The sequence below is a fragment of the Scyliorhinus canicula genome, chromosome 4, assembly GCF_902713615.1.
Source record: "Scyliorhinus canicula chromosome 4, sScyCan1.1, whole genome shotgun sequence".
NCBI lineage: Eukaryota > Metazoa > Chordata > Chondrichthyes > Carcharhiniformes > Scyliorhinidae > Scyliorhinus > Scyliorhinus canicula.
This window is the reverse complement of record NC_052149.1, coordinates 73,882,801-73,898,191: the sequence shown is the minus strand read 5'-3', so window position 1 is coordinate 73,898,191 and position 15,391 is coordinate 73,882,801. Positions and strand designations below refer to the sequence as shown.

General features: G+C 44.0%; 1 protein-coding gene across 1 annotated transcript in view; it reads left to right on the top strand.

Annotated features, from left to right (window-relative positions):
• The window catches only part of lepr (leptin receptor), a 158,093-nt gene extending 151,156 nt beyond the window's left edge, over positions 1–6,937 (top strand). The window contains exons 18-19 of the mRNA XM_038793503.1: positions 205–280; positions 3,475–6,937. Of these exons, the coding sequence (XP_038649431.1) occupies positions 205–280; positions 3,475–4,347 (949 nt within the window). The 3' untranslated portion in view covers positions 4,348–6,937. The remainder of the gene's footprint in view (positions 1–204; positions 281–3,474) is intronic.
• The last annotated feature ends 8,454 nt before the right edge of the window (positions 6,938–15,391 follow it).

Sequence of the window (15,391 nt, the reverse complement as noted above, 5' to 3'; positions counted from 1 at the left end):
ATTGGGAAATTCAACTGACAAGCGGCAAGAGCAGAGAATCCCGCTGCCAGCGAACGGTACACCGTTGACAAACACACTGCTGGGGCGACGGAGAATTCAGTCCAGATTCTAGTTCATTACTTCTGCTTAGATTGTTACATCAAAAGTTTTAAAAGATTGTGCCTGAGGTGTGATGAATTAATAGTTATCATTCTTTGCATTCAGACTAAGAAATCTTGTCTGGAAAGAGGTCCCTAATCCTAACAAATGCTCTTGGGCTCAAGGAGTTGATTTTAAAAAGGTGGGTTTTTTTTTACTTTATGTTTTTTGAATTTCCAAGTAAACATTATAAATAATGAATACATGAAACTGATTAGAGAAATTAATACTTACCTGAGACTGATTAAATTGAGATTAATGCCTACTTGAGAATGATTGTGTAGAAATTAATGAGCATTTATTGCACTGAGAATAATCGTTAACAAGGAGTGATTACTCAGAAAAAACAGATTTATGGTGATTGTACAGGAATTGATGTGTACCTGGCGTTGATTAGGATGGAATAATTTAATTGATGAGTTAAGACCGTTTAGATGTAACATAACCTACATCTGCAATTAATTAAAAGACAACAGTCTAACCAAGGGAATTGGATTGAATGAACAGTGTGAACATTTTCACCATTGAATGTAACCTTTTCTCTCATAAACATCCCTTAAACTGAAGCAACATTCGTGCACTCTTGAGCAATTTTGCTCATTTTGTAACCTTTTTTCTCAAATGATAAAGACAACAATTGAGACTACGTACTGTTCAGCATTGAGTGAGTGTTTGGTATCACTAAGTGAATTGTAATGAAGTTAGAAATGCAATAAATGCTTAATTTTCAATTACCAACCAGTTTGATCCTTATCAAAATGAAAGAGGGAGTTGTTAGAGAAAGACTGTGCTTCCGTTTTGGAATTTCCAAGCCTACTCCCCTGCCACCCCCATATTAACCAAATGTTGACGACAGAATAGCACATTTTTGTTCCACACATTAATCCATCCTTGTGGCCAGGTTTTCAACTCTCGAGACTAACAAAGAACATTACAGCACAGGAACAGGGCCTTTGGCTCACTAAGCCTGCACCGATTCAGATTCCTTATCCAGACCCGCTACTTATTGCCCAAACGATCTGTATCCTTTCATTCCCCACCCGTTCAGTGTCTATCAAGATACATCTTAAACGTTGCTATCGTGCCTGCTTCCACCACCTCCATTGCCAGTGTGTTCCAGGCACCCACTACCCTCTGCATGAAAAACTTTCCCTGTTCGTCTCCTCCTTTCTCCCTGTCACCTTGAACCTGCGCCCCCTTGTAACTGAGTCTTCCACTCTGGGAAAAAGCTTCTGACTATGCCTCTCGTAATTTTGTAGACCTCAATCAGGTCTCCCCTCAGCCTCCGTCTTTCCAACAAAAGCAATCCGAGTTTATTCAACCTCTACCCATAGCTAACGCCCTCCAGAGCTGGCAACATCCTGGTAAACCTTCTTTGCACTCTCTCCAAAGCATCCACGTCCTTCTGACAGTGTGGCAACCAGAACTGCACACAAAAACTCAAATGTGACCTAACTATAGTTTAAACAACTGTAACATGACCTGCCCACTCTTGTATTAAATTCCCCGGCCGATGAAGGCATGCCGTATGCCTTCTTGATCGCCTTATGCACCTGCATTGCCACTTTCATGGAGCTATGGACCTGAATGCCCAGGTCCCCCTGTATGTCAATGTTCCGAAGGGTTCTGCCATTTACTGTATAATTCACACCTGAATTTGATCTTCCAAAATGCATCGCCTCGCTTTTATCTGGATTGAACTCCATCTGCCATTTTTCTGCCCAACTCTCCAATTTATCTATATTCTGCTGTATTTTGGGACAATCTTCTTCACTATCTGCAATTCCAACTATCCTAGTGTCATCTGCAAATTTGCTAATCAGACCATCTACAGTTTCATCCAGATCATTTATATATATTACAATCAATAGTTGTCTGAGCACTGATCGCTGTGGAACACCACTAGTTACAGATCTCCATTCTGAAAAATTCCCTTTGACTGCTACTCTCTGTCTCCTATTGCCAAACCAGTTCTTTATCCATCTAGCTAGAGCACCCCAAATCCCATGCAACTTTACCTTTTCTACCAGTCTGCCATGAGGGACCTTGTCAAAAACCTTACTAAAGTTCATGAAGATGACATCCACAGCCTTTCCCTTATCAATTAATTTTGTCCCCTCCTCAGACTGGTAGCAAATGCAGGTGAGACTGCCACATTTCTGGGGTTTCAATCTGTATAACTGATCTTAAAGAAAAAGGAACAGCCCAGTTATCTCTTTCTGATGGATCTTCAGAGTTTCTATTGTGTTGGTAAGACATGACCACACAAAACCATATTGTATGTCACTAACAAGGCCATTCGCTTCCAAATGTGAATAAATCCTGTCCTTCAGTATCTTCTCCAACAGCTTCCCTACCACTGACATCAGGCTCACCGGCCTATACTTACCTGGATTATCCCTGCTTTCCTTCTTAAACAAAGGCCAAGGGACAACATTGACTATTCTCCAGTCCTTTGGGACCTCACCTGTGGTCAAGATGATGCAAAGCTATCTGTTAAGACCCAGATATTTCCTTTCCTGCCTCCCACAGTAACCTGGGATATATTACATCTGACCCAGGGGTCTTGTCTAGCTTAATGCATTTTAGGATATCCAACACTCCCCCCTTCATTATACTGACAACAGATAATTCATCAGAAACTCTGAAGATCCATCAGAAAGAGATAACTGGACTGTTCCTTTTTCTTTAAGATCAGTTATACAGATTGAAACCCCAGAAATGTGGCAGCCTCACCTGCATTTTCTACTAGTCTGAGGAGGGTCTAAGGAGCTAGGATTTCGGGCCTCAAATATAATTATTTTGTAGATGATGCGGCAATAGAAGCCCACAAAAGCTTTTGCAGCAAGACTCAGAAAAATGATTGTGTAACGGCCTTGAGCAGGAATGGCTGAGTCTTGGAATTGTGATGCCTGCTTCTTCTGTGCATAAAGGATGCATGTTGTTTTCCCCTTACCAAAATTGCACCGCACATGGTCTGCACCAGAGTTGTGTGCCATGGAGCAGATGTCATTTTGGATTCAAAGTGGTAAACAGAAAAATGAAAGGTCTGGCACCACAGAGCTAAATTTCTAGTTGAATTAGTCTATTTTTTTTTATTGTTCTGATCCAATGTGTGTACGTGTTGGTGGAAGATTAATAAAATACGACATCTAATATCTGATGTACCATTCCAATGGAACATAATTAGTTTTAAAAATGGTACTGCTAATGGCAATTGGCCATCTACTTATAGAACCAAAATATGTGGACATCAGCACCAACTATAACTGATGTGTGTCCAGCTTCAATTTGTAAATCCTAAGGCTTTAATAAATCTTTTCTTTCATATTGCAGGCTGGTACGATTGCAAACTTTTTTGGGAAACACCATGAAGGGATGATACCTGTTGTCCCACTCCTTATAGAGCCAGAAATATTTGCCGTGGCCGTCGTGGAAGAGTTTACGCAATTTAAAGAAGACAAAGATGTAATTGCTCTAGATTCTATAGATGAAACCGTTTCAGAGCTACATCCAGCTATATCTAGTGTTCACACACTTCACGAAAGTGAAGATTCACATGATAAAATGATAGGTGATGTGGAAACCATTTCTGCACAGAACACAAGGCAGTCAAACATTGACTATTCCAAGGTTGTGATGGGTGTGGAAGCAGATTCCCTCTGCAAAAAGCAAAAGTGCATGAATAGCTATTCAGATGAAGGCATGTATTCAGGTAATGAGACTGATACTTCAGGTAATGAGGCTAACAGCCAATGGGAACTTCAAAACCAGCCTCTCCTGCAGCTAATACAAACTGACAAGACAAAGCTACATTCTATCAATTCTTCAGAGGGCTTCTCTGAACCTCAGCACCAAGAAAACAACATCTTTCATAATGGAAATGACCAAGAACTGGATTTTTGCTACTTAAGGCAGACTTCACTTGAAAACAATACAAACTCTGACACCACAAGACATGATGTCGATGAGTTGCCATTTCTGGAAAACTATTTGTCGGTGGAGTTTCAGAATCCATCTGAAATCTATTCAATATCTTACCTTGAATCATTGCTGAAATTCAGCCTTCATGAAGGTCATTCTCCTCCGATGGCTCTCAGGTCATATATGCCTCAGTTTCATACGAAAACCTATACACATTCGAAAACAACTGATACAGAAGACCAAATATCACCTAACCATCTTAAAGGTTTGCCTGCAATTGACTGAAGTTTTTGTCTTTGTAAGAATTATATTGTATACCTTTGTTTTGTGATCTCTCTTTGAATCCATTCCAAACCCAGTGCTTATATGCACCTGAAAAACTGACCTTCCCATGTGTGCTAAATACTTCACGCTTGCATTCTTTTTAATTCATGACAATAGAAAGAGTGTTCAGGCATAATTCCCCAAATTCTTTAAAAGCCAGAGCAAATTAAATAACTCAGCAAATATTGGTGTAGTAGAGACACAAACTTCAAAACTTTCAGATGGTAAGTCCCATTGTTTCAAAAACATTAATTACAAAACAAGGTGCTTAAATCAGTCTTGATTCCACATAGGATGCAGGAGGCAAACATACATTTAGGATTACATCTTTGAACATGAGAGCAAAGTTCAAAGGACGAATGACATCAGAAGGACCAATAAATTTAGAGAGAATAAAGATTGCGGTCAAGAGGGCATCATAATATTCCTCTCTCAGTCATCTCAATGGTTTGAACAGTGTTTAGTTTGACCAACATGAATGCAATGGTAAATTTGACATTATTCCATCAGTAATTATTGAGCAGTAACATAAATCTTGATTTTTTTTTTGCCTTAATCATGACGTCCACTAATGGACGCACACTGTCGAAGCACCAGTATCTTTTCATTCACAGAATAAGTATTAAAAGATCAATTCATGCTATTTTAATATGTAAACACTCTTCAATCTGTTTTATTTTTACATATAACTGTTTTATTAAACTACCTGCATCACATACAACAAATGGAACATATCAGTTTTAGTTTCATCTTGTAATTTTCTCCTTCCTACATTCTGTATTGAAATCAAGACTCGTCGAACATGAAGTTATTTTTCTGTGCCTTATGGGCAGCACGGTGGCACAGTGGGTTAGCCCTGCTGCCTCACGACACCGAGGTCCCAGGTTCAATCCAGGCTCTGGGTCACTGTCCGTGTGGAATTTGCACATCCTCCCCGTGTTTGTGTGGGTTTCGCCCCCACAACCCAAAGATGTGCATTGGCCACGCTAAATTGCCCCTTAATTGGAAAAAATGAATTGGGCACTCTAAATTTATAAAGAAAAAAAAATGTTTCTGTGCCTTAGTTCAAACTTGAATGAAATGTCTCGAGGGATTTTCCCAGTGTCAGCCTGCATGTATGTTTAGGTACCAACTTGCATAGTGCAAAGCAGAAGAAACAATATTTGGTTGCTAGTCCATGCTGAATTAGCTGATCTCCAACAGTTTGGGCATTACACTTATCCTCAGTGTCTCTGGACTAGAGAGGGGGAAAATCTGCTACGGTTCCTGTCTGATTATTTACTGACTTTTATTAGAAGGTGCAGATGCAGAAATTCCAGGGAGTGTAGAACAGATTTGACTGCAATCCCATTTGAGTTAAATATCCTGTTCCATACTCGGGTCTAGCTAGACATGACAAATATCCTCTAAATCAAACTCCCAACAATCCGTTGTCAGCTGTTGAATTGAACTATGCTGGTAGTCAGTATTTTCTGCACTTATTTTAGATTTCCCGCATCTGTATGACTTTGCTTTTCCAAACCAGCATTGCATGTTTTAAAAAGACCAAAAAAAGCAAGAAATGTCAGAGATGAACACTTACCCATTTAAATACCCATTGATCTGTATACTTATTGACTTGCCTTTTACAAATACATATTTACCACATAAAGCAAACTCTTACATAATAGCTATGTATGTTTTCAGAAGCATGAAGAATATAAATGAGGCAACATTAAAGTGGTAAAATGTTTATTCCCTGTTTTCTTTGAGACAGTTTTGAAACTCTAATCATATGGTTCCACTGAAAAAAGATGCACTCAGGTACATTCATTGGAAATAGTGTGTCCCTTATAGCATGTTTTGCAATGTGTAAAATTCTGAACAGTTTTTTAAGCATACACAGTTGATGACAGGTTTGATTTGTGTGTGAAGAGTTATTTGTATTTGTTTTTATCATTTTGTGTATAAATGTGTTTTAGAGCCTATTTTGCCTGTAAAAACACATCGGGTAGAATTATTTTAGCAATGTTAGCATTTTATTCATCCATATAATATGTCACTAGATCAATATTACACAAAATGTTAATTTTTGTTTGGGAGAGGAATCAGTGCATCATTTTTATCTTGCAGAGTCCAGAGAGAGTGAAATTATGATCTACTGTAACTCAACTCATGTCAAAACGTTTGATATTTGTGAACAAACCAATGTTTTTTCCTGACCTCTGTTTTAATGCAGACTCTTTCATTTTATTCTCCATCTCATGATGCTCCACAATCCTCACTGGTAATTCAGTGCCAGAGTTTCATGGAGGAATGGTCTTTTACCTGTGAATAATTTAAGGAATTAATAGCCCTTTTCTTTTCCATCCTAATTAATTTTCAGTTCAAGTACAAAATTGTGTAAGACAGCAAGACTTCTGCTTGAATGTAAATGGAAACCACCTATTCAAAAATTTGAAGTAGAATTGTGGTGATTTTGCTGTACCTCAACCAGGATCTCCTTTGTAACACCATTGGCCTGAAGCATGTCTAGTGTCAAACAATAAATGGCACATTTTCTCTTTTTTTATTTTGGTCAGTTGGGTGTCTGTCACGCAGGGAATCCCAGTGCTATGTTTTGGAACCTCTAAGCCAAGCAACTTAAAACATCTAAAGTCACCTGCAAAGTTTGTTTTTTTAAGAAAGGCAGAATTCACGGGCTGGATTCTCCACCCCGCCACATTTCTGTTTCACTCCACCGGCGGGATGCTCCGTTAAGCCGGTTGGTCAATGGGGTTTCCCATTGTGGGGTAGCACCACGCAGTCGGGAAACCCCCAGGCCGCTGGCAAAACAGAGCATCCCGCCTGTGGAGAATCCAGCCCCACATTCCTTAGTCATTGGAACCATTTCAAATCAGGAAGTTAGGTGCACTTTGGCAGAATCATGGATTAGGAAATCCCTGGATATACAAGAATACATCTTCCTCCACTCAACCTCAAAGTAAACCTTTCCAGCAAGTGTTGTCCTTTGTCTCAGATTTCACTTAGTCCACATCCTCATGTGAAAGGCTCTACTAATGACACATGCAGTTCAGTGGGACTAAGATATCTACCAAGGTACTCAGTGACAGATTGGAGTAGACTGGAGCTCTCCTTTCCTGCAGCATGCCCATTTTGACCACATCAACTTGTAACTTTGCCTTGGAGGAACCATGGACTAGACAAAACATTTAAGTTATAAGCCAAGGAATCCTGAAACATGAAGAAATATCTTGAACACAAATCATGTGTACAGTCACTGAAGAAAGTCAGCATTTTAAGAAGGGCAGGTCCATTTTGTTATTGGTTTCTGGCATTGTCATTCTCCTTCATCTTATTGCACTGAGCAGCTTTTATAATTACATGTGGGGGGCATTACTGTCTTCAGCAGTGACCGTACAGTGCAGAGTCCAATTTGTCCCATTGACCTGATTCACTGGGCCTTCATTCTGTGCAGCATACTATACTATTTTACCGTGCCTCCGATGCGTCAGTCGTTATTGTGGATCATCAGATTACGAGAATGTCATGGGATAAGCAATAAACAGGAAAACAAACTAGATACTAATTTAGGCAAATTGTAGGGAATTTCTGTCTCACTGACTATATCAATCAAGCAAAATTTGCAAAGCCTCATTAATACATAAAATTTTCTAATCCCAGCTAGCGGGAAATCTATTCTCCGTAACTGGATATGCCCTCCTACTTGAGCAGCTTTTCTATTTTCTCCTAATAGGCGATACAGAATCCATGTTCATCCCAGCTATCATAATCTTTCTAAATAGCTTTTCCCTGGAAGGGCATACCAACATCTAACCTAACTCTTTCCCAAGACAATTATATACACTTCCTTATGTTCCGCCACCCCATCCATCTCAAATAACATATTCAATACATATTACTTCTGAGGCTCCATTTCTCTAATAAATGCTTCTCCAAACCCAAGCATCTTAAACATGACGCCCAAGCTGGGCATAGTTTAAGCTTCACTCTTCTGCAGCTTCCCCTTGAATATTCTCTGCTGTATGTTGGGACTAAACCAAGATCCATTACTCCGAACATGACCATAGAAAGGCCTTGAACAGCCTACGTATAGTCTTGAGTTGTATTGTCTGAAAATTGCATGCCAAAACGTAATTTACCTTCCCAGTGGCCACATCACACTTCTTATGGACGTTTTACAGATTTAGCACATGATCATCTCTTGATCCATTAGTGGATAGAAATATACACTGGATCCACAAGCCAAATTCCAATTCCTTAAAGGTTATCTTTACCTTGACAAGGTGATGCAATGACATTGCAACTTGCATTGCAAGGAGGTGCATGTTCCTTAATCAAAAACATGTCACATTCTGAATCCATAGACTCCTCAACTGTATAGTAACCATGGAAACATAGAGGATAAATCCTTCCACTTGTTTTTAATGCTATAAAAACACAAGTCTGCATTTGGGAAAAGAAAACACAAATCTACGACTTCTTACAGCCTTACAATGGTATTCCAAAAGAGAGGTGAGAGGTCTAGGGCGGGATTCTTCGCCAGCGGGGCGGAGTGGGGGGGTGGGGGGGTGCGGAATCCTCCACGCCTTCAGGGGCTAGGCCGGCTCCGGAGTGGTTTGCGCCGCCCAGCCGGCGGAGAACGGACTTGGCACCACGCCAGACGGCACCGAAGGGCCTCCGCCAGCCGGCGCGAGTTGGTGCATGCGCGGGTGTGCCAGCGTGTGTTGACGTCATCCCAGCGCATGCGCAGGGGGGTTCATCTCCGCGCCGGCTATCGCGGACTGTTACACCAGCCCGTGCAGAGGAATAGAGTGCCCCCATGGCACAGGCCCGCCCGCGAATCGGTGTGCTCCAATCACGGGCCAGGCTACCATGGGGGCACCCCCCAGGGCCAGATCCCCCCGCGCCCCCCCGAGGACCCCGTAGGCAGCCCGCAAAGCCAGGTCCCGCCGGTAGGTGCCTGTCGTAACATACACCGGCGGGACTGGCCGAAAAAGGGCAGCCACTCGGTCCTTCACGGGCCGGAGAATTGCCGGGGGGGGCGCTACCAGCGCCCGCCGACTGGCGCGGCGCAATTCCCGCCCCCACCAAATCGCCAGCGCCAGAGAATTCGGCAGCCGACGGGGGCGGGATTCACGCCGCACCCTGGCAATTCTCTGACCCAGCGGGAGGTCGGAGAATCCCGCCCCTAATCTTTGTGGGGAAACTTTCTGAATCCATAAGAGAGTCTTCACTGAGGGAAGCCGAGGATGTTGGCCAAACCAAATGAAACCAGGGAAGCCATGTGCCTCTCTTGGTTATAATGTGGAGATGCTGCCGTTGGACAGGGGTGAGCACAGTAAGAAGTCTTTCAACACCAGAGTAAAGTCCAATAGGTTTGTTTGGAATCACTAGCTTTTGGAGCGCAGCTCCTTCTTCAGGTGAGACCAGTGGGGTAATTTCTGTTCTCACTGTAGCAATCTGGTGGAGCAGATCACCTGCCTGTGGCAGAACAACCATTCCTCCAACTTGTGCCTGATAACTGCCCTTGTTGTGAGGATGAAAGTTTTCTCCAAAGTAGTCTTGCAACCGTACAAAAATATCTCACAGTAGCAAGGAACTTCAGCAAGAAAGTCAGAGAATTCTGAGGATGGCCAAGCATACAGGCAATGGGTTAGATTCTGAGAAGTCTTTGGGAGCTTGGAACAAAAGTAACAAAGCTGAGGGTTTATCAAGAGAATTCCTGAGTTTGCAACCAGAGTAAAGGCTCTGCCACCAAGGAGGTGCATGATGGGTGTGGTCACAGATGTGTACCAATGAGAAAACGCAGCACTCAGGAAACACAGCAATGCACCATCAGAAAACATAGCAATGTACCAATCAGGAAACACAGAAATGCAGCAGACAGAAAACACAGCAATGCAACGTCAGAAACATCAGAAAACAGAAAAATGCCAGAAATATGCAATTAGAAAACACACCAATGTACCAATCAAAAAACACAGCAATGCAGCATATGGGTGGCACGGTAGCACGGTGGTTTGCACTGTTGCTTCACAGGGCCATGGTCCCAGGTTCGATTCCCGGCTTGGGTCACTGTCTGTGCGGAGTCTGCACGTTCTCCCTGTATCTGCGTGGGTTTCCATCGGGTGCTCCGGTTACCTCCCACATGTCCCAAAAATATGCTTGTTAGGTGAATTGGACATTCTGAATTCTTCCTCAGTGTACCCGAACAGGCACTGGAGTGTGGGGACTAGGGGATTTTCACAATAACTTCATTGCAGTGTTAATGTAAGCCTACTTGTGACAATAATAAAGGTTATTATCAGAAAACACAGCAAGGTAGCAGTGAGAAAACACAGTAATGCACTGGTTGGAAACCACAGCAATGCAGCATCAGCAAACACAGCAATGCAGCATCAGAAAACACAGCATTGGCAGCACGGTGGCGCAGTTGGTTAGCCCTGCTGCCTCACGGCACCGAGGTCCCAGGTTCGAGCCCGGCTCTGGGTCACTGTCCATGTGGAGTTTGCACATTCTCCCCGTGTTTGCGTGGGTTTCGTCCCCACAACCCAAAGGTGTGCAGGCTAGGTGGACTGGTCATGCTAAATTGCCCCTTAACTGGAAAAAATGAATTGGGTTCTCTAAATTAAAAAAAAAAGAAAACACAGCATTACAGCATCAGAAACCGCAGTAATGCGGTATTAAAAAAAAAGCAATAAAAAAGCACAGCAACGCACCAGTCAGAAAACAAAACTGGTCAGAAAACACATCTTCATGGGAATTAATGCATTCGCCAGAAAACAAAGCAATGCACCAGTGAGAAAACAGCAATGCGCCGGTCAAAAAACATAGCATTGCACTGGCTGGAAGACACAGCAATGCAGCATCAGAAAACACAGCAATATAGCAATCAGAGAACACAGCAATGCTTCGGTCAAAAAACACAGTAATGCACTGGCTAGAAAACACAGAAATGCAGTCAGAAAACACAGAAATGCGGCATAAAAGCAAATTGCATACTGCAGATGCTGGAATCTGAAACAAAAGAGAAAATGCTAGAAAATCTCAGCAGGTCTGGCAGCATCTGTAGGGAGAGAAAAGAGCTAACGTTTCGAGTCCGATGACTCTTTGTCAAAGCTAACAGACAGAGAAAGTGGGAAATATTTATACTGTGAAGTGAGAATGAAAGATGAGTCACAGCCACAGAAACCCAGGGAAACCGGGTGCTAATGGCCACAGAAACCAAGGGGAAAACCACAGAAATTCAGCAGTCAGAACATCCAACAATGTGCTCGGCAGTAAACACAGCAATGCATGGCCAGAAAACAGCAATGCAACCCCAGAAAGCACAGCCATGCACTAGCCAGAATGCACAACAATGAAGCATCAGAAAACACAGCAATGTAGCAATCAGAGAACATAACAATGCTTTGGTCAAAAAACACTCTAATGCACTGGCTGGAAAACACAGAAATGGGCCGGGGTTCTACCCTACCCGGCGGGGCGGGGGGGTCCCGGCGGGATGGAGTGGCGTGAACCACTCCGGTGCGGGCCGCCCCAAAGGTGCGGATTTCTCCGCACCTTTAGGGGCCAAGCCCTAACCTTGAGGGGCTAGGCCTGCGCCGGAGTGGTTGGCGCCCCGTCGGCCGGCGAGAAAGGCCTTTGGCGTCACGCCAGCCGGGGCCGAAGGGACTTCGGCGGCCGACGGAAGTCCGCGCGTGCGCCAAAGTGCGGCTGCTGACACCATCCCCGCGCACGCGCAGGGGAGGAGGTCACTTCCACGTCCGCCATCGTGAAACCTATGGTGAACGCGGAAGGAAAAGAGTGCCCCCAGGGCACAGGCGTGCCCGCCGATCGGTGGGCCATGATTGCGGGCCTGCCCACCGTGGGGGCACCCCTCGGGGCCAGATCGCCCCGCGCCCCCCCCCCCCCCTCAAAGGATCCCGGAGCCCGTCCGTGCAGCCTGGTCCCGCCGGTAAGGTAGGTGGTTTGATTCCCACTGGTGGGACCGGCATGACAGCGGCGGGATTTCGGCCCATCGCGGGCCGGCGAATTGCCAGGGGAGGCCCACCGACCTGCGCAGCGCGATTCCCACCCCCGCCGAATCTCTGGTGCCGGAGACTTCAGGAGACGGCGGGGGCGGGATTCACGTCGCCCCCTGGCGATTCTCCGACCCGGCGGGGGGGGGGGGGGTCGGAGAATCCCGCCCATGACGTCAGAAAACACAGAAATGCAGCAGTCAGAACATCCAACAATGTGCTCATCAGTAAACACAGTAATGCATAGCCAGAAAATAGCAATGCAGCCCCAGAAAGAACAGCCACGCACTAGCCAGAAATCACAACAATGTAGCATCAGGAAAAACAGCAATGTCCTGACCAGAATACAGAGCAATGCAGCACCACAAAACACAGCAATGTACCAGTCAGAAAACATAGCAATGCAATTCCTGGAAAACACAGCAAGGTAGCACGAGAAAACAGAGCAATCCAGCATCAGAAAATAACGCAATGCATCATTAGAAAACACAGCAATGTACCAGTCAGAAAGTGCAGCAATGCAGCATCAAAAAACGCAGCACTGCAATATCAGAAAATTTTGCCATACCCAGTCAGAAAACACCACAATGCAGAATCAGAAAACACAGCAATGCAGCTTCAGAAAGGCTAAGGGTCTTGGCAATGGTGAAGGATTTTTGAAAATCACATATCAGTATTGCAGCAGGGTTATATAAGGTAGGGAGGGCTCTGGGATTGGAACTATTTGAAAGTGGCAAGGATTTTAAAGTCAACATATTGTTATTTGGTAAGTCAAAAGAAGTCTGTGGGGAAAGTATAAGATATCTGGCAGAGTTTTGGACAAACTGAAGTTTGTGTAATGAAACATAATAATTTATTACTTGCCTTTGTTTTTTGCAGGTGGTGACCCAGTGGAATAAATGTTGTCTCAGTAAAAATAATCATAATTGGAGTTGGATTGATACCTGATTCAGGAGTAAGCTGAAGGATATAGGTTTCTAGCAGCTAAAAGATTTAAAGTGGTTTAATCAGATTCTAAATTTGATGAATAAAGTTGGATGGTGGAATGAGTTCAATGCAAACAGTTGGGGGTGGGATGGTGAGTAGATGTTGCTTTGCACTCTGAGGCTCTCATATTTCTGTCAATTAGCCTCTGAAGTAAAAGAAACCTGTACATAAATGGAAAGTTTGAAATTAAGCCAATTCAAGGCATGTATATATCAAACCTCACTGAAACATTTGAAAGGCTAAAAAAGGTTCTGGAAGATTCTGTATCACAATGAAATTTATTATTAATGCAACATTGTGCAAAGGATTTATAGCCTGTTTATCAGTGTGACGTGCAGCACGTTAAATTCACTTCTTAAATGTATAAAGTATGCACAGTAAGTTTAAACAATGTGCAAACAATGGGAAAGCTGGCACTAAAATGTTTGATAAACATTATTGTTACGTGTCCCTGGGAGCATATGAACCTCGCTCACTGAAATAAGGGAATTGAGCTGGTGAAATTATGATCTCCGGAAAAATGGAAAGAACTGAAAGAAATTATCTAAAATGTGACAACTCCTAATAATCCCATTGTTCCTAAAGAGGGCACAAGAAGTACACGATTGAAAAGGAATTGGTCTGAACAGGTAAGGGGCGTGCTTCTCCGCTCAACAACGGCGGAGTGCGATCGAGCAGAAAATAGCTTCCGATGCCGGTTTGATGCCAAATCGTGATTTTCCATCACCTTGAAAAAGGGTTATTGTGTTTCACTCCATGTATACTTTAAACACCGTTCGCATATCATTAGTGGGCCCCACCCGCGATTCTCCGCCTTCGATGGCCTGAGTTCCCGACGGCGTCATTCACTTGTGCTTTCAAAAATCGGGAACCTGGCGTGATGGCTGCTGAATGAGAGAGTGTACGGACAGTGTCCAACATCGCCATAGTTTTCAGATAGTCATGCCGCTGGCCAGGGGGCTTCTGCCAGGGCCGGAGGGAGTAGTGGGGGTGGCCAGGAGGTGGCTGTGGGGTCAGGATGGATGGACACGGAGAATCATTGCCACGGCGGGCAAGGCAGCCATGCAGCAGCGCACACAGCTAACAGACCACTTTAAAACTAGTGCCAGGGGTTGTATTTGTGTCCGTCCCCCAGGGCACCCCCCAGGGTGCCCTCTGGCCCCAGCCGACCCATAAGCTGTATGAGCACGCTCCAGTACAACCAGTGCAATGTTTTTGGCTGCGATAAGTGTGTGTGTGGGGAGTGTGCGGCTGCAGCTTGTCAGCCTCCCGAGTGCCAATCACGGACCCCGCAAATCCCGCACCTTTTCTCATGGGAATTGACTGTGTTCCATGCGGCGCCGGTGCTAGCCCCTCAACGGTAACAGAATCGGTCCAGATGCGGTGCCGATTTTTCTGGCATAAAAGTCCACGGATTATCCATTGGCGTCAACGCTTAGTCTCAGACACGGAAAATTCCGCCCAAGATATTTCTGAGAGGACCTCTGAACAATTTTATAAACAGAGAAGCCACAAAGTAGTAATGGAAGTTCCTTGCTAAATTCTAGGAATGTGGACAAAAACCTCTGGATTGATTTTTGTAGACGTTGAAAAATATTTTTATGCAAACAAAATTTTCAGTACCATAAACATGACAAAATACAACCAATCCCAACCCCATTTTATTCCCAAATTTCACCCACTCAGACCCCCCAACCCCCCTCCCCCCACCACCATAAAGAAAATTGAATCTTAACCCAACTAAAAACTCACCCCTAACAGTTGACAGTAACCAGTTCCCTGAAAAAGGAGATGAAAGGCTGCCACCTCGAGTCGAACCTTTCCACCGATTCCCTCATGGTGTACTTAATCTTCTTTAGGTACAGAAATTCCATCAGGTCCCCCAACCAAACCGGGCATTAGGCGACACCGAGGACCTCCACCCAAGCAGAACTCGCCCCAGACTATTAGCGAGGTGAAGGATAGAATATCTGTCTTTGTCCCCGTCTGCAGCA